Raw genomic sequence first — 22,988 nt, 5'->3', positions numbered from 1 at the left:
CGACAGGATCAGTGCACACGTGTATGGCAGTCGACAATGGTCTGTGCGCACTAATCTTCTTGGTTGAAAGGTTCCTGTGATTGTCTCATGTGGATGCAATATCATCCAGAACAGTATCTGCTTGCATTAGCTACAGCTGCAACAGCTCAAGTGGTTTACCAACATCGACTTAACATACCAGGCAATCTATCAGTTGCTAACTTCATTCAAATCAAATTGAATTCGTATTCTGCGTAAAGCACAAGCACTTGAAGCATTACGATGAAACTAGGGGCTTATGATCTCTGTCTTGCGACAGGTAAATGGCAAGATTCAAATACAAATCATTCAGAGCCGGGCAGCTTGATCGCTTAGGCCTGATGCTTAACATAGAAGAAATCTGCTCCACCCTTGGTTGACCTGTGGATGTTCACAGAGTCAGACTGGTAGCATTCGGTACGTCACCCTCACTTGGAGTTGAGAATCTTGTCAGCAAGAGGGAAATCAGTGCCAAAAAGCTGCTGCGTGACCTGAGAGAAACAGTCAACAAATAGTGTCAGGATTGATCGAAAGTGAACAAGTAAGATATATCAACGAATCAACAAGTGACAAGATGCGATGAATGCATCAATGAACAATCATCTATTCGATGTAACAATCAGGATCCAAACGGGCGTGCATGTACAAGACCATCTTTTAAGCCAATAGAAGACTAGTTTTCGGTTTGCGACAACATCAAGAAGTGCACAGGCATCGATCAGCCCGCGACCAGCACGTCAGAACTTGTTTCGACGGTTCTCATTCTGGAAAATGTGCAGGAGGTCCTCGTGGAGATTAACGAGCACAAGGAGTGGTTGAGATAGAAACATCATCATCATTGTCATCATCGTCTCTACGGACCCTTCATGCCCACGAGCAAGCGCATCAAGGCGGTACCTGGCTCTGCTGGGTGGCGAGAAGCTCGAACATGGCGACCGGGTTTTTTGTTCTATTTCGGGAGTCAGCGAGGGGATGAGGCCCACAAGCATCTTTGCCTTCCATCGCTCCCTTGTAGCGATCGCGTTCACCTGAGCACGGCGACGAGGTCAGCAGCTGCTGACCTCGGAAGGGCGATGCGAAGCAGAAGAACGGGAGGGGAGGGGAGGGGAGGGGAGGGGAGGGGAGGGGAGGACAGCACAGTACAGATGAGTGCAGTTCGAGGCTCTTGTAGGCAGGAGGGAGGGGAGGGGAGGAGGATTACCGTCAGAGTGCTGGTAGGTGGAGGGAGATGGAAAGGTCGAACGGCAGCTCGGGGGGAGGAGAGTTGGACTCCAGGACCCAGGTAAGGGCAATTGTAAAGATCATCGCCCTCAGAAGTTGATGTATAAATGTTGTGGTGCTCTCCGAGATGTTCTGGTTTTCTCCCACCACTGCATCCTCTGGTTCTGCTCTCCTCTTGATGACCAGCGTCGTCCTGCTGTTTTCATTGTCGTCCTTGCCGTCTATTCCAACCCAAGCCCAAGCCCCTCGCTATTCTGTTGTGATCGTACATGAATGAATCATGCTCTCACAACGCTCAAATTGTTTTTTTTAACAAGTCGTGTCATTTCCTTCAACTCAATAACATTTGGCAGGGGCTTAGTTGAGTCTAAGTATATGCATTCGTATTTTTGAGTTTGAATAGACGATCTCTTCGTGGTATGCTTCCATTTTGCATACAAATATTATCGTATGGCACACTCTCAGTATGATTCGTAGTTGGTGAAAACCATCGAATGCTCTCATGTACACAACCGTCCTACCTTTGCAAGGAGAAGACTGTTTGCCACAGAAGAAGTCATGCCATGTAGCGGTTGCCTTCACATCCAAATCGTGTGTTGTTGCTTTCCTTGCATTACACCTTCGCCTAACTCAGTGTTTTCAGCAATTTTGCTGTGCCTTTTGCAACTGTGATCTATGAACGAAGACACCGGGAAGGCTTCTGCAAGAGTCTTCCTGGGGTTGCTATCCAGCATTACATGCTATTCAATATGCAATCGATGGACAAAGCACAGTTTGAGAGGTATATTCCAAAACTCTAAGGTAGCAACTCGTAGAAACGTCAACCAGCTTAGGTCCAGTTGAGGCGCATAGCATCGTTGGGCTTCTCCTTGTTGTCACCCGAGGACTTGTGCCAAATTCCCAGCTTTGAAAGACGAACGCTCTTCTTGGTAATCAACTTGCAGCCAACACCGTCAGGCTGAATCTTTCCGACGGCACCTCTCCACTCAATCTGCGAGCAAGTTAGACAAACGAGACAAGACACAATGAGATACTCACCCTAGGAGGAGTGGGGTTGCCCTCCTCATCGAAGCCTCCAGTACTTCCCTGCATGTAGACATCCTTGGGGAACTTGGTGAAGCCCCAGTTGCGAGAAACGTACACGAGCTGACGACCAGGGAACTTGAACTTGGCCTTGCGGAGAGCCTCAACAGCGGCGTCCTCTCCCTTGAGATGGGTACGGATGGAGATCATGATCTGGTTGATCTTGACACGAGCGCAAAGGCCCGAGGGCTTTCCGTAAGCACCACGCATACCAGTCTGCAGACGATCTGCTCCTGCACAGGTAAGCATCTTGTTGATACGGATGATGTTGTAGGGATGAAGACGGATGCGGATGTGGAAGTTATCCTTTCCGACGGAGTTGATCATGTGCTTGTTGGCACTGACACGAGCTGCCTCGAGGGACTCGGAAGAGATCTGCTCCTTCTCAAGGGAGAGCAAGTGCACACAGGCAGGGAACTGGTGAACACCAACTCTCTTTTTGCCGACATCAAAAATCTTGATCTTAGCCTCTGTTATGCATCATCAGAAGGGTTGAGAGCAATCAAGCGAGAGGCCAACCTGGCACACCACGGCAGTAGCGTGACTTGATGTAGGGCTTGTTCTTGATGTAACGAGAACACTTCCAGGGTCCTGGAATGTAGATGAGCACTCATCACAAGAGAGATCTCCACATCAGAATCATCATGACAGCGAACGAAACATGTAGTCCCACATCCAACCCTCAACCACATGGTCTGGAGGACGGCCGACATGAGGACGCCCAAGTGACAGGGGGCAGTCTTTCATGTAGCGTCCTGAGAAAGCCCAGGCACCACAACGGCATCTAAGCAAAGTGAAGACGCATAGGGCAAGATGCGCAATTGCACGCTTTACAAGAACAAGGGACGTATGTTGCCGCCGTCGACAGTAAGAGTTGAGCGAGCACGAACAAAGAGACATGCACACCATTACACAAGGAAACAGGAATGATGGACATGCAGGCATCGGTAAGAATGAGATTTTGTATCATCCCCAAGACAGGCATCAACAGCATTGTCATGATATTCCTTCGCATCCTGCACCTCCGCCTCTGCATCTTCTTACTTCTGCCCATGGCGCTTGTCTGTCTCACGCGCACGAGGAGTTTTTTTTAACCACCCCACCGCAAGGTGTCTGTACCCTACCACCTAATCATTGTTTTAGTACCCCCCACCCTTGTCATACCTGTCCTGAGCTAGACAAACTACCCCCTTATTTTATTACCCCTACCCCTGTTTATCACTACCCGTCCAAACACTGCGACGATATACCCCTACCCTCGAAAATATGTTGAGACCACCCCCTGTCCAAAATATTGAATGACTACCCCTCTATTTGCTAACAAGAATTCTACTGGTGGGGTGATCCAGTACCCCTACCCCTTGATCCTAGGCAGAGTACCCAGACAATTTCTCCTGAATCGCTTCCACCCCTTTGTTTCAGGGGTTTGGGACCCCTCGACACGCTGGGGCTCATACCGGCCACAAACCTTGCCAATGCAGTTGCCAATGGCGGCACAAGTACAGGGAGTGGCATGGCAGAGAGGAGGATGAGAAGGACAGAAAGTATGACAACGACGACGCGAACTCTCCGTTTCTCAAAAAAGATCCTCTCTGTGATTGATTTATCTGTCTGTCTGTCTGTCTCTCTTTCTCTCTGCATGGTAGAAAACGAATTCCAATTCCGATTCTCCGACACGTCGCCACTTTGTTGCACTTTGTTATCTTAAATCCCGAAGTGCCGCTCGCTGTGTCATAGACAAGCATGCGACTCCATAAGTTCCTGGTCATCTACGGTGTTGTCATCACTGTGCGGTTCGCTATGATCTACACCCATGGTTACCTACACCCGGACGAATTCTTTCAAGCCCAAGAAGTATTTGCAGTACGTGACCGAACCCTCGGTAATGCCTTGGCAGACATGCTGCTCATTCTCACCCAGACCTTGCAGATGTACAACTACCATGGGAGTTCAAGAATGACCGCCCTTGTCGCTCTTTCTTCATGCCCGAAGTGGCAGCGGGTTGTTTCGGCAAGGAAACATTTCATTGTTGACTGTATCTCTCAGGCCTGCCCATACGGCTTGCCGCAGCATTTCAAACTATGCTGGGATTCCGAATTAGCGCAGAGACAATTCTGGTCTTATTGCAAATCGTGAACACCTTTTGCTGAGATTGCTTGCATTTGTTTTAGCATGCACCGAGATACTTGGCGTTTGCTAATTCTTTTCTGTTGGACTATGCCGCTTGTGCGCTAACTTTTTGCTTGTATCAAGAGTAATGTGTTTTACAGATCATCTGTCTGAAAGATGCGGAGAGCACTGGCAAGCTGTCTTGCTCTGTCTTGCCACTTCCTGGCCGGTTTTGTTTCTATGCACACGACCTTTTTCAAACACGTGAGATTTTTTTCGGTTCAAGTTCGTTCTTCATGATTCGTTCCAGTTACGAAACAGAGATTCTCTGGCTAGTTACCCTTCTCATCACATCGTCGAGTAGGAACAGGTTGTTTGACTACGATGCAAATACAAGACATGATCCAGCAAACCCACAGGATCACAGCGATGTTTACTGGAGGTCTAACAGCTGTAGGTATTTCAAATTTGGTCCTTGTCTTTTGTGTTGGATTTTCAACATCTTCTTTCAGGTGTATTTATCAGATTTACTTTCATTCTTTACGCCTGGCCGCTATTTCTATACATCTTTCTTGACCAACAGTAAGCTGTCGAAATATTCCTTTACGTGACTCATCATTCTTTTCAAAATAGTGACAGGAAAAGAGCCCACATTGCCAGCCTGGTCATCAGAAAGTCTTGCTGAACTTGTAGTCTCAAAGTTCAATGCAGATACTGGGTTTCTTGTTCTCTTCGATCACATTGATCTTCCTGGATTCTCTGTATTTTGGAAAGATTACCCTGCACTGGGATCAAATGCAGCAGTTCTTCATCTCTGGCCACATTTCTGATATCCCTTCTCTGGCATCAAAACATCTTGTCATAAGCCCAATCAATTCTTTTCTGTACTTCAATTGATTTGACTCTCTCATTGAAAATCTGAAACCTTTCATAGATACAATCTAAACTCAAAGAATCTGGAAACTCATGGTCTCCACCCACGAATTACACACATTGTCGTCAACGCAGTGCTGGTATTGACTCCATCCTCATGACATTCCAACGCTTGACATTCATTTCAACTGACTTTATCAACCAGATGTTCGGGCCGCTGTACATTCTTTCTGCCACAACTCTTCTAAAGTCAGTGTACCATTTTTTCAAGTTTCAACAATTTCATCGCACTTCTTACAAGTTAGAAATTCACTACAAGGTTAGTTTAGAGCAAGACTTGCTATTTTTCCGAATGACTTGCGATCTGAAGATTCGAATTTGTTTGACTGCCATGGCAAGTTCTGGAATTTGCCTCCTGTCCCTCGCTCCGCATCAGGTCAAATGAAGATTATTGCTTCGATAGCTGATTTGAACCAGGAGCCGAGATTCCTGTTACCAATGATAGTACCATTGTGTGTCCTGTGTGGGAATAAAATCTTCGGAGCTGAAGGGATGAGGAGTCACAGAATTATCATGTGGATGATTTTCAATGCACTTTTGATTGTTTTCTTTGGGTTTCTGCACCAGGCTGGCATCACTAAGGTATGGCTCAGGATTCAGCCGATAGATTGAGTGACGCATGGCGACAGGTACTGTCATGGTTGGAGGAGGATACTAGCGCCATTTGCGCGAAGCGTGAGGGCAGGAGGAGCATGATAACGAGACACGTGATTTGGTCGCACACGTACATGCCTCCGGTGAGCTCATTGCTCTCCATGCCTTCTGCGTTAGGTATGCATGATGATTCGAGAGGAGTGTGAGGAGGAGTCATCTTGAGCTTTGCAGGAGTTCTTGATGTGAAGTGGAGCTCGCTCGATCTTGCAGGGGGGATTTGAAGCGTATTCAGCATGCGGTGAACACCATCAAGGTTAGAATTGACAGGAGTCGAGGTGTCTCAGGAGTCGAGCTTCTGACTTTCTGATGGACAGCAGGGAGAAGTCTTTGTGATTCTTCCAGGGAGTATAGACCATAACAACGATCTAGTGAATGGTAATGGGAATATTGACCATTGGATTGATACATAGAATATCGTTGAGATCGCAATCATCTGATTCTTCGTGGCAGGTTCAAAATGTATCTTGTATAAATCGATCTTTCCGCATTTGTCCACAGAAGATGCGCCATCGATGGGAGCATCAAAATCCTTACAAGATCAACTTACTTTAGACATATATGATTGTACAAAAAGATGACTTTCACTTTGCATAAAACAATTGATTCTACACAAATCTACATATGTTACAACTCACTGCTCCTCGTGAGACGTTTAGCTCAAATCGTTTGCAGCAGCTTGTCCCCGTTGATCTGGGAAGTTGTGAAGATTGAGCTGTTGCGTCTGACGATAGAGGTGTACGAGCTCCTATCGTTGAGGAGTGTCGACTCCGACCTCATCCGAGGTGCGAACGGCCTGATGGTTCGAGTCACGCACGAGCAGCGAGATGGGAGGAAGAAGAAGAGAGCTGACTTACGACTTCATGTGCATCTCCGGTAACGAGAGCTTCCTGTCAAGTCGCTTCCAGCTCCCAGTGTTGAATGAGCGATGTTGCAGGCTGTCTCGCAAGTAGTCGTGGACAGGCTGCATGGTCGCGTCTTGCTCTTTGAAACGAGTCTCGCAGAAGAGCAGGCTTCTTCTTCGGAAGGACTCGTGCGCATGCTCAACATGCATCTCCATCGTCGCCGCCATCGTGTCGAGGATTTGATCGTGGATTGACGACTGCTTCACAACCTTGAGCTTCAACTGCAAAAGCTAGTCAGTCGTGTCCTTGTCGAGCATGCGGCTGGAATGCCTTCTTCTCGATGTCCTTCAGCTGCCTGTCGTTCTCCTTGACTCTCTTTCTTTCCACAATCTTGGACATTGCCAATGCCCTCTCTTGTCTTTTGCTCCACTCTGCCATCCGTTGCTGTTCCTCTAGCGATCGCCCTATCAAACTTGTGGGAGTGAGGGGCGGGGGTTGGAAGGCATCACACCGTCAACAAGGCTTACTCGATCAAGCTAGCATCTGACGACGACGAATGCCGCATAGCGCTGGCTCGCATGTCAGAACCTCCTTCTGCCTGGCAGGACACCTCACCTTTGATCTTGTGAAACAGAAGGCGACAGGAGCTCCTTATGCAGAAAGCGCAAGGCTGTCTGCCATGAGCTCTTCCTCGCTCCTCCCTGCTCCTCGTAGTGTCTCGCCAGCTCCTCTGCTCGCCCACGAAGTCTCGACGCCGCCGCATCAAGCTCGGCCGCCCTCGAGCTCGCCGCCATTTGACCGCTCATTGACATTCTTTTTTTTCCTGGTAGTAGTAGCAGTTGTAAAAAAATAGTGCGCCTTGATTCACGATTAAGGCGCTGCATGCTGGAACGTACTTGAGCTTGAGGTTGGGGAGGAGGAGGAGGAGGAGGAGGAGGAGGAGGAGGAGGAGGAGGAGGAGGAGGAGGAGGAGGAGGAGGAGGAGTCGCTTCAAATATCGCACGCGCACTTTACTAAGAGATTAGCTTAGAGCAGGTGAACTTGCGACGGCCTGTCCTCGTCATACCAGCAGTGGCTGTTGCCGTCGAACAAGCATGACTCGCATCGCAGCTCCTTGCCCAGCCCATCGCCGGAGGTGAAGACGTACCTGCAGCAGCGGATCTTGCCCCTATCATCGCAGCATGAGCGTAAGAGGAGCAGCTCTAGTCGTTACTTACCCATAGATCGAGACCCGCCCCTCATCACGAAGGAAGATGCCAGATTCAGAGCAGTAGGAGACTTCACACCCCCACAGCTCCGCACTCCCTCTGTCTCGGAGGAAGACGCCATAGCCTGCGCTCAAACAAACTCTCTTCAGCAAGGGTCCAGCTGACCGATCGTCTCACATGAGTTCTTTCTAAGCCCGTACTCCTGCACCGACCCTGCCGTATCGATCCAGGTCCTCGGGAGTTCATAGAACTCAGGAACGGCTTTCCCAATCTCTCCTTCACCGCCCAATCGGCATCTCTTAGCTGCTACCTAGCGGGCATGGCGTGAGCTTCTAAGAACGAGCATGCACTGCCATAGCTTGCTCACCTCACCATCCCCTTCAACCCTCACAGCGCTTGCATGCCCACATATCAACGAGCAGTTATCCAGATACTGTTGTTTCACGGGCATCAATGCAAGACATCTCACGGAAAGAAGAGAGCACGTTACCAGCTTGCCTGAATCCACTCTCACACAGCTTTGTCCGGCATCGGTGATGGTGATGTTGCTCATAGAGCAACTCACTTGTTTCGGAATCACCAGCATCCCTTTCAAGACGGTTCCAGATTCACCACAGAGTGAGACATCGCGCATGAGCTGGAGGATAGTGTTCCCACTCTCCTGCTTGCCAGCAATGACGTACTGCCCAGGATTCGAGCCGACAATATACTCTCCTCTCCGCAGCACTATCACCTGGTTCGGGAGCGCTACTTCCACTGCTTCTTTCAGGGTTTCCACATGGTCAGGGACGATGATGGGGACGAAGCGCAGGATCTCCACGAGGATGTCGCCGCATCCGAGGAGCTGGATGCAGCTCTCCTCTCCCAGCCGCCCGTGCAGCCCGCAGGCCATGGCCAGTCTCGCATCCCTGGCGCTGATCGCCATGATGCCTTTAGGAAGGTGGAGGTGGACGGGGTGTTGGGTGGGAAAAAATGGGGTAGAGGTGGTGCCATTTTTACTTGTGGGGTAGGGGGGTCATATTTAGTACTGCAAATGGAGAATTGCTCGAGGGGTGGGAAAATAAAAAATCCAAAAAAGAAAGAAAAACAAAAAAAAAGAAAGGGGAAGAATCTGAAGTCGAGCATGCATTGCCAGGGCGCCAGGGACGAGGAGGAGAGAACGAGAGGAGGCAAGGAGGAGGAGGGGGGGGGTAAGGGAGGAGGAGGAGGAGGAGGAGGAGGAGGAGGAGGAGGAGGAGGAGGAGGAGGAGGAGGAGGAGGAGGAGGAGGAGGAGGAGGAAGGCGTTGCAAGGGAGTTCGACAAAAGCGTCGATATCCTCAGATTTGATCTTGGGATCCTTAGATGAGGACGGCATTCTACACGCTGCTCGGAGCTGTTTGTGGAGGGTTGCTGGTCCATTCGTATCACAGGTGAACTCACCTGCCAAGGTTTTTAGAGATGGGTGACATGTCGTGCAGGATGATGAGCAGAAAAAAGAAGCAGCGGTGCTGATATCATTTTCTACATGTCAGGCTCTGAAAGTTGAGACCAGGTTGATGTTTCGAACGAATGTGAAGAAAGACAAGCTGGAGCTCTACAAGAGGCATCACAAAGGTGACGAGTCGTGGCGATAGTGATGGCCGATGACCGAGACGATAAACTTTCTTGCTTGATTGCCATGATGAGGAGATTTTGTTGCGATAGTGATAACGATGATGAGAATGGGATCTGCTGCTTGTGTGTCGGTGCCATTCGTTCGACTCCATCATCGCTCAAATGTTCTCAGGTGTCTGGCCGGAGGTTGAGAGAGGACTGCGGAAAGCTGGAGTGAAGCTCTTGTCGGTAATGAAGACAGCGGAGGGGAGGGAGGGAGGGGAGGGAGGGGAGGGAGGGGAGGGAGGAGATGGAGGAGAGGAACGGAACAGCATCATACTGTTGGTGGTGGTGGTGGTGGTGGTGGTGTTGGTGGGTGTTACGACAACCATGTTGACGATGACGACTTTCACAGATTCATTGCCCATCCGACGGAGGCAATGCTCTTCAGATGTACATCGAGCTTGAACAAGGCGTTGACATGGCACGAGATCTTGGACCTGGATCAAGGTGGTTGACCTTCCCCTGCCTCACCTGCCTCGTCTTGCCTCGCATGTTTGAGCAGTACTGAACGCAGAGGTCGCAGTTACCGATCGGTGGAGCGAGTGAAGGTGTGGGAGGAGCTTATGTGTACTTTCTTCGAGGGCGGGACTTGGACGATGCTCGATGAGCTGTACACGTTGACGGGGGAGACGTCTACCAACAGCCTTCCCGCCATGTACACGTGAGACGCGGGTCCACGCTCCCTTCTCCTCTCAGCACCTCTCCTTGTTCCCTTGTACTCTCAACTCTTGCCCTTTAGCTCCTCCAGTTCCGACATGAGCTTCTGAATGATCTTGTCGCTTCTCGCGATGTTCGCCTCTTTCTTCTCCACCGTGTCCTTGAGCTTGTTGATCTTCAACGCAAGTCACCCGACAGCCGCAACATCACACCTCGACACACCTGCGCCTGCATCTCTTCGATTCCTGACTGTCCAGCCTGCAATGACCGGATGGTTTCTTCGGCCTCCTGCGGCGAATCATCGGGGCTGAGAGGATGCATGCTTCCGCTCTTGCTACCTCCACTCTCTTCTTGGATGCCTCCAGCTCCTGCGCTGTTCGCTCCCTCGCCCTATCCGTCATGTCCAGCTCCTGCCTTGCCGTCAACGCTGGCAGGGTCGAGGAGGAAGAAACACCTTCTGCAGCTTGTCCTTTGACTTCTTCATCTCCTCCAGTTGCAGCAAGTGATTTCTCTGTAGGCTCTTCCAGCAGACTATCATCCTCCCCTCTGATCCTCTCCCCCGCCCTTCACCTCGATCTCCATCCTCGCAGCGTTCGCCTGCTCGTTGGCCCCGTCAAGATCGGTGGCTTGTTTCCTCAGCCTGCGTCTCCCTCATCGGCAGCAGCAAAAAGCCGCAGCTGACCTGCGAAGCTCCTTCTCCTGCTCGTCGATGCGAACAGAGGAGGCTTGAAGTCGTTCTTTCATCTTGCTGGACTTCGAAAGAGTGAGGAGAAAGTGGGAGAAGGGGAGGCAGAGAGGAAGGAAGGGGGGGGGGCAGAAGGGGAGGTGAGGGAAGGAGGAGGTGAAAACCTCTTCATCCCAGAACTCCATTTGCTCCTGCATGTGCGCAATCTTTGATTCCATCTGAGGGTTGAAGTGAGAAGAGGGAGGTAAGGACAAGAAGATCGAAGAGGAAATGTGCAGGAGAGGAGAGGAGAGGAGGGTGGAATACCTGAGAATTTGAGAATTGTAACCCGCTTATCGTTGACTCGCTTTCTTTGAGTTTGACATCCTTGTTTTCAACTTCCTTCTGCTCGAACAAGATCAACAACAAAATCACCGCGCTCCCTTTCTTGTCCTCCTTCTCATTGATTTGATCATCATAGCATCGCAATCAACCCCCACTTCGAACAGACGATACACTTTTCACCGTGAGCTCGTGGATCTTCGCTTGCAAGTCTTTCACCTGGAAGGACATGAATGAGAGAACATCAGGTGCTGATCAACAACCTTCATCTCGCCCTCATCCAGTCTAAGTTTCATGTCACTTCCCTGCCTCTCCTCCCTCTCCTTCTCCTCTCTCAAGTCTGCCATCCTCTTCTTCAGCTCCCCCAGCTCTGCCTCAGCTGTCTTCCTCTTGGAGGTTTCATTCAGCATCTTGTCTCTCCACTGCTCCACCTCCTTGGAAAGAGCATCTACCTATGACATGAAAACATTCACACAGAGAGAATCATCATGACAACTCCTCAAAATGTTGCTCGAGAGAGGAGGAAAAAGGAGATCAGAGGAGAGGAGTTTCGAGAGCAGAGCGAGGAGAAAAAAAGAAAAGAGGATTATGGTTGCGAGATGAATTGATACTTTGCCACTCAAAACTTCCTTTTCTGATTTACACGCTGAAAGCTCTCCTTCAAGCTTGGTTACCTCGGACTTGGATTTGCCCGCCTGCGCACAAAGCTAAACTCAGGTGATACGATGAAAGAGGTTGAGAAAGAAGAGCAAAGGATGAGAAGAATGGGGAGAGAGAACGAGGAGGAGCAAGATGAGGAGGAGGACACAGACTTGTGATGTCGCTTTCTCAAGCATCACATGCAGCTCTGCAACCTGCAGAAACTCTCATTCAAGGTTGGATAATCCTTGTTCAGCAGCATTTGAAAATTGCCTTCATGGACATCAAAGGAACGATAATCATCACATCCTCGTAATCTCTTCCCATCCCATAGTTTCAAGTTTAAGATCAATCGACCATCAATCATGCAGATGACAGCAACAGCAGCATCAAACAACAGACAACAAGCGAACAACAAAGGCAATGTAAAAAAACAGCAAAACAAGAAACAACAGAAAACAGACGACATGCAACAACAAACAACTTGTTTCTTAAGAAGTTCTGACGTCTCTTGGGCTTTCTGCAAGTCTTGTGACAACCTGACAATCTCTCACTCGCAGACATTCATCCTACACCCCCACAACCTGCTCGAGGTTTTCTTGCTGCCCTCCAGCTCCCTCAGAGCTTCCCCCAAGTCCCTGCCGTTCCATCAGTCCCGCCACCGCAGTCGCCTCTGCTCTACTTCAGCTCCTTTTTCAACTGCTGCTCCTCCTTGCTTGCTTGCGTGACCTGATAAATGACAGCTCAGCAGGACTCCTCCTCCTCCTCCTCCTTCTCCTCCTCCTCCTCCCCCCAACACCCCTCACAGTCCCATCGCTGCCTCCTCCTCCTCTCTCGATCGCGCACCTGGGCCTGCAGTCTGGAGACATCCGATCGAAGCTCCTTCTCCACCTTCTCCTGCTCCATCCTACCATCGACGTCACACGAGCGGCCACGCGGGAGGAGAGGAGAGTTCACTTGCTGCGTGAGAGCAGTTTGTTCGCATCCTTCTGCTCGGCCACCTCCTTCTCATACGCTGCGATCTTGCTCTCGAGCCTGCAGCATCTCAGCAACAGCACGGAGCCCTCCCCTCCCTTCCTCACGTTTTGGCCCGCGCCTGAGACTCGCTCAGCAGAGTCTTGGCCTCCTGCAGGCTCTTCCTCCCTGCCTCGACCTGCCCAAGTGCAGACGCGCTCAAAGAAGGAAGCGGAAGGCAGACGAGCTTCACCTCTTGCATGAGAGACCTCTTGACTGATTCAAGGTTCTGCAAGCTCCCGGATTGCTCGACGGTCTGTTGCCGCATCTTCTCAATCTTGGCTTCGGCCTCCACGTAAGATTGGTTGAGCGAATCGAAGGCTTCCTTCAGCTGCGGGTATTTCTCCGCCTTCCTCTTCGTCTCATCATCCACTGCTCGACTCTCTGCCTCCGCTAACGTCTTCTGCAGTCGTTGCAGTTGCTCTTTGTCTTGTTGACAGAGAGTGGAGAGTTGCTCGAAGTTCCTTTGTATCGCCTTGATTGTGATATCGCGGTTCTCAATCTCTTTCTTCTGCTCAGCGATTTTCGATTCAAGACTCGCCACCCTTTTCTGATCGTCTTGGGATAGAAGTTGTGCTTTTGCTGAGATGGAAGAGGAGCGAGTCAAGCCTTCCATCGTTCCCTTACCTGCTCCTCCCCCACCCATTATGGCTTCATCAATTCTGCAGCACCAAATTCGAAGTTAGAGGTTCAAAAGTAAAAATTAATCATGTGAGGACACGAGCTGCAACAATAAGGCAGCATAACATCGAAGTTTAGTAGTGAATCTTCCACCCCTGTATAGATATAATCCCACAGTTCTTCACTTTCCTTGAAAATGCTCCTCACTTTAGTTGCTTCATCCCCTCCTCTCTTCCCTCTCTTTCTGCCCACACTGACTCTCGTCCATACTGCAGCATATCTACTTGTTGGAACTCAACCATCCTGGCCAGGCTGCTCCTGATCCCGCGGCTATCCTCCCCAGCTCAGCCGCCACCCTGTCCGTGAATTTTCGCACTTCCGTTGCCCCGACATCTTAAAACGTTTTTCAAAGAAATATGGAAAAATTTATAATTACGGCAATACAATAATATATTGATATTTTTAATTTGTTGAGAATAACAATATTATTATTTGAAGGTACAAGTTGGTGGTATGATGTATTTTACAACATTTTAATTTTGATTCTCCCCTCTCATGCTACAGGGCAGTCTCCTGGTGGACCCCATGAGATAGCGGCGACAGGTCGAGTTGCCTCCTCCTCCTCCTCCTCCTCCTCCTCCTCCTCCTCATCCTCATCCTCCTCCTCCTCTTGCCTCTCCCACCCAAACTCTTCTAACTCTCCTCTCTCCCATCCTCCACGATCTTCACCTCGTTTCCTCCTTATTCTTTGCTCTCGTTTCTTCTGCTTTGGAGATTTTCAAGGACTTGCTGTAAGGAGATGATCTGCCACTTGACTGTAAATTTTTATCGCTCAAGCTGATCTCCTCGTTGCTCGAGGTTGTTTGGAGCCTCTTGACTTGCTGGAGTCACTCACTCAAATATTCAAACTGTCCTCCTTCACCTTCAGCAGGACTATTTCAAAGAGGATGTTCCGTCACGCCAACGATGCCGGTGACATTGAGTTGCTGAACAAGTCGCATCGGCGATCATCAGGGAGGAGGGACGTGTACGAAAGCTCCGATGACGACGAGAGCACCCCTCTCAGGTCAGGGGAGCACCTCGGGAAGGCCGGTCGGCGAGCCTTTTATCAGCTCCTGAATCCAAGGACATGGCTGAGGATGTTCGCATCAAGGAAGGAGGATCACCATCAGCCGAGGATCATCCCTATGAACGGGTGCAACCTCTACTCACAGAACGGCAAGCTGAAAGAGAACGTTCTGCATGAGGAAGGGTTTGTGGCTGGTTTCGCCGTTCCCAATGTGGTGAGGAATCAGAAGTACAGAGCAGCGACGTTCGTCTTTGAGGTCTTGTACGAGCAGTTCAGGTTCTTCTTCAACCTCTACTTCCTCCTCGTTGCGCTGTCGCAGTTCATCCCCGAGCTCCAAGTTGGGTTCCTGTTCACCTACATCGCTCCTCTGGTCTTCGTGCTGTCCGTCACCCTCATCAAGGAGGGTTACGACGACTACCAGAGGTACGTGAGAGACAAGGAGGCCAACAGCCAGCGATATGAGAGGCTGCATGCGGACGGGAAGAAGAAGAGCGTCCCCAGCGCCGATCTCAAAGTCGGAGATGTTGTTTTCGTGCCATCCGGGGCCCGAGTTCCCGCTGACATGCTGCTACTACGCACGAGCGACAAGAGCGGAACGGTTTTCATCCGGACGGATCAGCTGGATGGAGAGACGGACTGGAAGCTCCGGCGAGCTCTTGCTGGGACGCAGCGATCGCCAACTGACGACGCGATCATCAACGTGCGAGGATCGGTGTGGGCAGACAAGCCGACCAAGGAGATCGATTCCTTCATAGGAAATTTCACGCTGGAAGACGACGGGCTCGATGATCGTCTCGAAGCTAACTCCCGCGGGCTCGAGCACGTGGAGCCACTCAGCATCGACAACACTCTATGGGCCAATACCATCGTGTGCGGAGGCAGCGCCGTCGGCCTCGTCCTTTATACCGGCGCCGACACTCGCGTCGCCATGAATGCCGATCCTCCCAAGTCGAAGGTCGGTCTGGTAGACATTGAGATCAACAGGCTGGCTAAGATGCTGTTCGCGTTGAGTTTGGTGTCCTCGTTTGTGATGGTCCTGCTGAAGGGTTGGACCGACACCTGGTTCCAGTCGCTTTTCCGCTTCGTCATCCTCTTCTCAAGCATCATCCCCATCAGCTTGCGAGTGAACGTGGACATGGCGAAGACGGCCTTCTCCTACTTCATGATGGGCGACAAGGAGATCCCTGGCACCATCGTCCGATCTTCCTTCATCCCCGAGGAGCTGGGGAGGATCGACTACCTGCTCTCGGACAAGACTGGGACCCTCACGCAGAATCAGATGGAGATGAAGGAAATCCACATGGGAGAGGTCTCCTTCGGCAGAGAGGCGCTGGACGACGTCAGGTCCCTCCTCCGCAAGGCCTTCGAGATCAAGGAAGAGACTTTCCGGGGTCGCCCGCCAGTCCAGCTGAGGACCCGCCGGCTGATCGAGGCCCTCGCGCTGTGTCACAACGTGAACGTGACGCTGGAGGGAGGAGAGGCGATCTACCAGGCCTCCTCCCCCGACGAGGTCGCGCTCGTCAACTACGCCAAGCTCACCGGCCTCGTGCTCGAGGACAGGACGCTGACCGCCATCATTCTGCGACGGCCGACGGGGGAGCAGGTGGAGTACGAGATCCTCAACGTGTTTCCCTTCAACTCGGACACGAAGAGGATGGGGATCATCCTGCGCGAGAACGAGACCGGGAGGATCCTCTTCCTCATGAAGGGAGCAGACGCAACCATGACGCCGATAGTTGAGTTCTCGGACTGGCTCGAGGAGGAGTGCGGAAACCTGGCGAGGAAGGGGCTGAGGACGCTGGTGATAGCCATGAAAGTTCTCTCCAAGGAAGAATACGCCGCCTTCTCACAGCGGTACGAGCTTGCCAAGAGGTCGCTGCAGGACCGCGACGCCTCGATGAGGACGGCGGTGGAGGAGCTGGAGTGCAACCTGACGCTGCTGGGGCTCACGGGGGTCGAGGATAAGCTGCAGGACCAGGTGAACTCAACGCTAGAGACGCTGAGGAACGCAGGGGTGCGAGTGTGGATGCTCACAGGCGACAAGGTAGAGACGGCGACGTGCATAGCGATCAGCTCGCATCTCTTCGCAAGGAACGCCCCCATCTTCCACCTGCTGGCCGCCAACAAGGAGCAGGCGGAGGAAGAGTTCAAACGGTTCCAGAAGAAGCCCGGGGCCTGCCTCGTCATCGACGGCCGCTCGCTCTCTCTCTGCACAGATAACTTCCCTCGGCAGTTCATCGAAGTCGCTTGCAAGTGCCCCTCGGTCGTCTGCTGCCGCTGCCTGCCCACTCAGAAGGCCCTGATTGTGAGGCTGCTCAAACGGCACGCCAAGAAGAGATGTGCGGCGATAGGGGACGGGGGCAACGACGTCGCGATGATCCAGGCGGCGGATGTGGGGATAGGGATAGAGGGGAAGGAGGGAAGGCAAGCCTCCCTGGCGGCTGACTTCTCGCTCACCAAGTTCAAGCACGTGAGCCGCCTCATGCTCTGGCACGGGAGGAACTCCTACACGCGGACAGCTCGGCTGTCTCAGTTCGTCATCCATCGGGGCCTCATCATCTCCATGATCCAGATCGTCTTCTCTGCCATCTTCTACTTCGCCACCATCGCCATCTACTCGGGCTGGCTGGTCGTCGGGTACAGCACCGTCTACACGATGCTGCCAGTCTTCTCGCTGGTGTTCGACGAGGATGTTGACCCGGACACAGCTTTCATGTACCCGGAGCTCTACAAGGAGCTGCAGAAGGGGAGGAGGCTGTGCACGAGGACGTTCTTGGAGTGGACGTTCAAGAGCATCTACCAGGGGGGAGTAATCATGCTCCTGAGCATCTTTATGTTCGACGACTCCTTCCTCCGCATCATCTCCATCACCTTCACGTCCCTCCTGCTCACTGAACTGCTCATGGTCGCCCTCGAGATTCAGAAGTGGAAGCTGCTCATGATCGTCTCTCAGATCCTCAGCCTCGCCGCCTACGTCCTCTCCTTCTTCCTCCTGCCGACCTACTTCGACGTGGGCTACATCTTCTCTGGCAGCTTCTGGCTCAAGGTCACCGTCATCACCCTCGTCAGCTGCCTGCCCGTCACCATCGGCAAGTGGCTGCAGCGTCGCTGCTCGCCTCCGGCTTATCTCAAGATCGCAAGGAGCCGCGATGGCTTCGACTTCTGAAGCCTCACAGTAATACAGGGCACAGCTTCACTTCTTCTTCTTCCCTCCCTTCTTCCCCTTCTTGGGGTTGCGGATGTCCGACAGGGTCACCCGAGCGACGTGCATGCGGTAGTTGCACTGCAGGAGGATCGAGGCCTCCAGCGATCGCTGCTCGCCCGCCGCCCTCGCCGCCTCCTCCTCCCTCTGCTTCCTCTGGGCCTCGGACTTGAGAGCTCTTTCCGCCACGTCACGGTCATACGCCTCCTCGAGCTCCTTGAGCCTGAGCAGGACCTCATCTCTCTCTGTCCTCATGATCTCGAGCTTGTTCTGGAGCTCAGAGGTGTCCTTGTCGTAGATCCTGTCGACCTCCTCCTCCCGCCGAGTGTTCTCCTCGATCTTCTGCCGGAGGAAGCTCTCCTGGTTCGCGTGAGCCTTGTTCTCCACATCTATCTCCCTCTGGCATCGCTCGATCCTCCCCTTCAAGGAGGAGACCTCCCTCGACCAGATGCGCTTCTCGCACTCTTTCAGCGCGTTGGCGTCTTTGTTGATGTACGAGATCATCATTGTGACGTCATGGCGCTGGTTCACAAGCTCCTCCTGCACTCAACACGACACGCTGAGTCCTTCACTCCAACATACCTGGTGCCCTACCTTCAAGTCTGCGATCTTCTCGTCTTTCATGGTGATAATGCGGGTCTAGTTGTTCATGTCAGTCTCGACATGTCGATCAGTGCGAACAGGTCACCATCTCCATCCTTTCTTGTGCCAGGCTATCGCGCAGCTCTGACGTCTTCTCGCTCAGTTCCTTCTCGCTGGAAGCAACGGGTTGAGGAGCGAGGACCATGTCAGGGATGGAACATGTCACCGAGCGATGGTGTTCATGATGTGCGTCCTCCACTCGCCCTCCTTCTCCACCTTGATCCTCACCGTGTCGAACTTGCCAACCTTGAGCGAGCAAGGTCACTTTCAGAGCAACTTGCAAGGAAGTTCCTTGCCACCTCCATTTCATTGATGGTCTGTGAGAGGATTTCTGTCACACTCTCACACGTCCTCCTGATCTTCGATAGATTTCCTTCCAGATCAACCTGTTGTAAGGCAACGCAATGAGAATGTACAGAGGCAGGAAATAAAGCACATTCTCTTGCAAATTCCTTGTGAGCGTCTTGGTAGCCTTGAAAGGTTTCAGACAGGGATGCTCATAGCAAGTGTCAGACAGGACAAACCTGTCTCAGAGAAGAGGCGATGTTGCTGATTTTTTCTTCGTTGGCGTTGTACTGTATTCTCGAGCCCCCTGCCAGTTGCTTCCTCATATCTATTCCGTTCTGGTACATGCGCATGAGAGCATTGTGTTGATCTAGGAGAAGGGACGTCAGCACAGAGCTGCTCGAGGAGCAGGAGGATACCGAGGAGCCGTCCCGCTTCGTCACTTCTCATCTGTATCAGCTCCGCATGCGAGCCATCCGTCTCGAGCATGGCCAAGACTGCCGGAGAAGGTCAGAGAAGGATGCTGAGAGGAGGAGGAGCACGTGAAAGCTTGTCCACCGCATCCTCTACGCATGCCGTCAGTCGCTGCGCCTCGAGTTGTGTCGCGCCGTCCGCCATGTCGCTGATTCAACGGACCGAAAAAAAGTCAAGTTGGGATTGGCACATTTCGAATGAAATGAATATTATTCGGTGATTTTGAAAATTCAGCATTATGGTTGAAATTTTTTCATAAAATGAAGTCAATAATTGGTGGTCAATCCCTCTCTCTATGCGGTGAGACTGAGCGGCCGGGATGGGGAGGCGAAGGCACGAAGGAGAGGAAGAGGGAGGGAGAGGAGGACGAGGATCAGGAGGACAAGGAGCAAGTGAAGGTGGGAGATCAGATCAGGAGAAGATCTGAAAACACAAGTGGAGTGTTCAGATGCAAAGAGGTCTAACAGTTCGATCCCACAAGTGAAGAAAGGCGAGGAAGGACAGGCGGCAAGATGAGTTTCATAGATTTTGATTCAAACAAGCTGCATCAATCTCTCCTCAGCGCCTCCTTCGACTCTCTCTCAGATGACCACCAAGATCGGTCCAAGGGGAAAGGATCTCTGTCGGAAAGCTCCAAGGCCTCAAAGGAAATTTCTCCTCCCCACTACGATAGTGGCCTCGGGGATCCTGTCAAGGAAATCTCGTCCCTGCTGCAGGAGGGCATCAACATCGCTCGCAAAGTCCTGGACATGCAGGCGAAGTCGTCAAGCTCGGGCTACATCGTCGTTCCCTTCCTGAACGCGTCGGACATCCGGGCGGCCCTCAAGTATGGCGCGACTGTGATCCACAAGACCCACAACGGCTACTCGCTGACGCCCTGGGCGTCTGTTGTTGAGCTGACGCAGAAGTTCGAGAGCCTCTCGCGCGTCCTCCTCGCGGTGCAGATGAAGACAGGAGCGATGCGAGGACAGCTCAAAGCTGCTCTGTCCGGCAGGCTGCGGGTACAGGACCAGATGAGGCAGATGGAGGAGCGAGAGGCGAGCAGCCGGCAGGAGATGTCGAGGGCGGTAGAGCGCCTGAAGGCGAGGGAGCTCAGCATGCAGAAAGAGATGAAGGAGGTTGTGAACAACATCAAGGCGCAAGTGGAGGCTCAGCAAGAGCGAGTGATGCAGCAGAGCCAGGAGGAGCTCGCGGTCTTCCACCACAACGAGCTAGTGGAAAAGGAGGCCGTGATCAGTCGCCTCAAAGACGAGCTGAGGAGCGCGGAGAGGAACCTGGAGCACTGCAAGAGGCATCGAGGAGAGCTGGAGGAGGAGCTGGCTAGCGAACGGGAGCGGTGCTCCAAGGAGTTCCACCAGCGATGCCTGCTGGAGTCGCGGCTTCAGAGCGCGGCCATGGATGCTGAGAGCAGCAACAAGAACTTCGGGGCAATCAAGTCTCAGCTGCTGGCCGAGATCGAGCAGCTGAAGCTGGGAAGGAGGCAGGAAGCGGCAGAGGTCGAGGCCCAGCTGAATGAGATTGCGGAGAGGATGCGAGCATCGGCGGACCAATGGACTGCAGAGCGAGGGATGCTGAGAGAAGAGGTCGAGGGTGATGCTCTGTAAGTGCGGGGGGCTGAGACGTGCTGCAGATCTCGAGCATGAAGAAGGAGAATCAAGCGCTGGCCAAGGCCAAGCTGGAGATGGAAGACAGTCTGGTGCGGTTTGACAAGCCTCTCAACGGCGATCCTTGACGGTTCGAGCCAGAGAGCAGCAGCAGAGAAGGAGGTGCAGCTGCAGAACACGATCCTGGAGATCGAAGGTGAGCAAGCAGGCACTGAGTTCGACCCGATGAACGTGTTCGATGCAGACAGGTTGAGCCTGTTCGCTGAGCAGAGGCAGAGGGACCTTGCAGAGGGAGAGAGGAAGACGAGAGTGAGAACCACGAGGTGTTAGGGGCAAAGTCTTGATGCTTCTGCCCACAGGAGCTGAATGAGCTCCTGGGAAAGACGAGAGATCGAAATCACGAGCTGGGCGAGGAGGTGAAGGGAGGAAGAGCTGCTGCTGAGCAAGTGACTCCCGTCGCATCCCAGCTCAAGGACTTTCAGAACCTCGCAAGGGCGCAGAAGGCAGAGATCTCGACCTTGAGGATGTCCCTGCAGGACGAGTCAGCTCGGAACCAGGTGAGGTGGAGGGGCTAAAAAGGAGGAGGAGCAGGGTCAGAGAGCTGGAGGGAAGGGGAGGGAGGGAGAGAGGGAGGAGAGGAGGAGGAGGAGGAGGAGACTCTGACTTGGCCATGACAGAGTGAACAGAAGAACCTGCTGGGGCAGATCGGCACTTTGAAGGAGCAGGTAAACTTCGTGCCGGCCCCTCAGGTGGTGGTGACGGCGCTGGTGGCGTCAGGTGTTGAAATCGAAGAATCTGCTGGAAGAGGCGATGAACGACACGAAACTGCTGGCGAGTGAGAAGGTCGAGATGGGCGCAGAGATTGAGCTGCAGAAGAAGAGGTCACGTTGTTTCCTCCTCCTCCTCCTCCTCCTCCCACCTTTCTCCTTCTCCTCCTCCTCCTCCTCCTCCTTCTCCCACCTTCCTCTTCTCCTCCCTGCTTCTCCTCTTTTCTTCCTCCACATATCACATCCTTCTGTACAATATCATCCGCCCTCCCGAAACCGACCCGCTCACTGTCCTCGCTCCCCTCCTCTCCTTCACCTCTTCTACCACATCTCTCCTAGCCATCATGGCCTTTCTCACTTTCTTCGTCTCCTCCAGGCGCCGGGACGCCGAGGGTCAAATCAACACCTTGAAGAAAGCAAAGGATGTCATGAAGAGCGAGGTGATCGCGAACCCCCTGCTCCCTTCCCTCCCCTCCTTCTTCCTGTCCCACCTCCGTGAAACCCACCCTCCTGCTGCCTTCCTTCTCTCCGTCTCCTCTACCCCTCTCTGCTCCTGTCTCCTCTCCGTCTCCTCTCCGTCTCTCCTCTCCTTCTCCACCATCCGCGCCATTTCTCCTTCCTCCTTCTCCATCTCCTCTCCCTCCCTTCTCTCCTTGACCTGCCAACTACCCAACCAGCTGGAGCAGCTCCGGCTGGCCCACCAGAAGCACAAAGAGGAGGCGAATGAGCTGCGGAGGAGCGAGGAGGTCTACAGAAACTCAGTCAAGTCGCTCAAGACTGAGGTGCGCCATGGCGGGTGCCAGAGATCGGGACTGACACGTCCCAGCTTGAGCGGCAGTGCCTCCTGACCGACGAGCTGCGAGAGGAGATGGTCGCGCTCAGGAGCATCGAGGCCGACCAACAGAACCAGTTGGCAATCCTGAGGAGGAAGCTGGAGGGCGCGAGCAAGCAGAGGGCGGAGATGAAGGGCGAGTGGGAGCGAGAGAAGGAGGCGATGAGGCAGGAGGTAGCGAGGAGGGAGGAGGTCGAACGGTCGCTGAGCTCGAGGATCGTTGAGCTTCAGCAGCGGGAGGCAGAGCTGATGAGGACGGTAGAGGGGTTGAGGAATGATACCGCAGCAGCTGAGGACGAGGTGAAGACCATCAGAGCTGAGATGTCTGACAAGGTACTGCTCACGCCCCTCCTTCCCTTTTCCCTTCCTCTGCTCTCCTCCTACTTGTTGTTTCCTCCCGATCCTCCCCTTCCCCTCCTTCCCTGCCCTTCCCTCTTCCTCCTGATCCATCGTCGCTTCCTAATCCCTTTCC

The 22,988-nt window shown here is 52.6% G+C and overlaps 7 protein-coding genes across 7 annotated transcripts; 3 read left to right on the top strand and 4 right to left on the bottom strand.

Moving 5' to 3' along the window:
• Positions 1–2,000: 2,000 nt before the first annotated feature.
• RPL10e (large subunit ribosomal protein L10e, cytoplasmic) lies at positions 2,001–3,392 on the bottom strand. Its single transcript, XM_005837745.1, has 4 exons — positions 3,367–3,392; positions 2,842–2,913; positions 2,278–2,792; positions 2,001–2,230 (listed from the first exon to the last, which is right to left on the bottom strand). The coding sequence occupies exons 1-4, from the start codon at positions 3,374–3,376 to the stop codon at positions 2,069–2,071; spliced, it is 759 nt and encodes a 252-aa protein (XP_005837802.1). The 5' UTR covers positions 3,377–3,392; the 3' UTR covers positions 2,001–2,068.
• A 673-nt stretch (positions 3,393–4,065) lies between these two features.
• GUITHDRAFT_103411 (hypothetical protein) lies at positions 4,066–4,458 on the top strand (the record flags this gene model as incomplete). Its single annotated transcript, XM_005837744.1, has 3 exons — positions 4,066–4,138; positions 4,220–4,323; positions 4,369–4,458. 3 exons carry the CDS (start codon positions 4,066–4,068, stop codon positions 4,456–4,458), a joined length of 267 nt encoding a protein of 88 aa, XP_005837801.1.
• Positions 4,459–6,675: 2,217 nt separating this feature from the next.
• Positions 6,676–7,087, bottom strand: GUITHDRAFT_134930 (hypothetical protein; the record flags this gene model as incomplete). Its single annotated transcript, XM_005837743.1, has 2 exons — positions 6,676–6,811; positions 6,873–7,087. The coding sequence occupies 2 exons, from the start codon at positions 7,085–7,087 to the stop codon at positions 6,676–6,678; spliced, it is 351 nt and encodes a 116-aa protein (XP_005837800.1).
• Positions 7,088–7,856: 769 nt separating this feature from the next.
• Positions 7,857–8,991, bottom strand: GUITHDRAFT_151079 (hypothetical protein). Its single transcript, XM_005837742.1, has 5 exons — positions 8,559–8,991; positions 8,436–8,501; positions 8,246–8,378; positions 8,078–8,192; positions 7,857–8,028 (listed from the first exon to the last, which is right to left on the bottom strand). Exons 1-5 carry the CDS (start codon positions 8,958–8,960, stop codon positions 7,887–7,889), a joined length of 858 nt encoding a protein of 285 aa, XP_005837799.1. The 5' UTR covers positions 8,961–8,991; the 3' UTR covers positions 7,857–7,886.
• A 419-nt stretch (positions 8,992–9,410) lies between these two features.
• Positions 9,411–10,369, top strand: GUITHDRAFT_103409 (hypothetical protein; the record flags this gene model as incomplete). Its single annotated transcript, XM_005837741.1, has 6 exons — positions 9,411–9,478; positions 9,527–9,553; positions 9,601–9,662; positions 9,835–9,890; positions 10,057–10,151; positions 10,207–10,369. The coding sequence occupies 6 exons, from the start codon at positions 9,411–9,413 to the stop codon at positions 10,367–10,369; spliced, it is 471 nt and encodes a 156-aa protein (XP_005837798.1).
• A 4,459-nt stretch (positions 10,370–14,828) lies between these two features.
• Positions 14,829–17,876, top strand: GUITHDRAFT_66401 (hypothetical protein; the record flags this gene model as incomplete). The annotated part of the gene is made up of 1 exon (XM_005837740.1): positions 14,829–17,876. One exon carries the CDS (start codon positions 14,829–14,831, stop codon positions 17,874–17,876), a length of 3,048 nt encoding a protein of 1,015 aa, XP_005837797.1.
• Positions 17,877–17,903: 27 nt separating this feature from the next.
• GUITHDRAFT_103406 (hypothetical protein) lies at positions 17,904–19,457 on the bottom strand (the record flags this gene model as incomplete). The annotated part of the gene is made up of 8 exons (XM_005837739.1): positions 17,904–18,452; positions 18,495–18,551; positions 18,601–18,667; positions 18,721–18,800; positions 18,901–19,026; positions 19,079–19,209; positions 19,259–19,336; positions 19,382–19,457. The coding sequence occupies 8 exons, from the start codon at positions 19,455–19,457 to the stop codon at positions 17,904–17,906; spliced, it is 1,164 nt and encodes a 387-aa protein (XP_005837796.1).
• Between the last annotated feature and the right edge of the window lie 3,531 nt (positions 19,458–22,988).

The sequence above is a fragment of the Guillardia theta genome (assembly GCF_000315625.1).
Source record: "Guillardia theta CCMP2712 unplaced genomic scaffold GUITHscaffold_13, whole genome shotgun sequence".
NCBI lineage: Eukaryota > Cryptophyceae > Pyrenomonadales > Geminigeraceae > Guillardia > Guillardia theta.
This window is presented reverse-complemented; position numbering and strand designations above follow the sequence as displayed.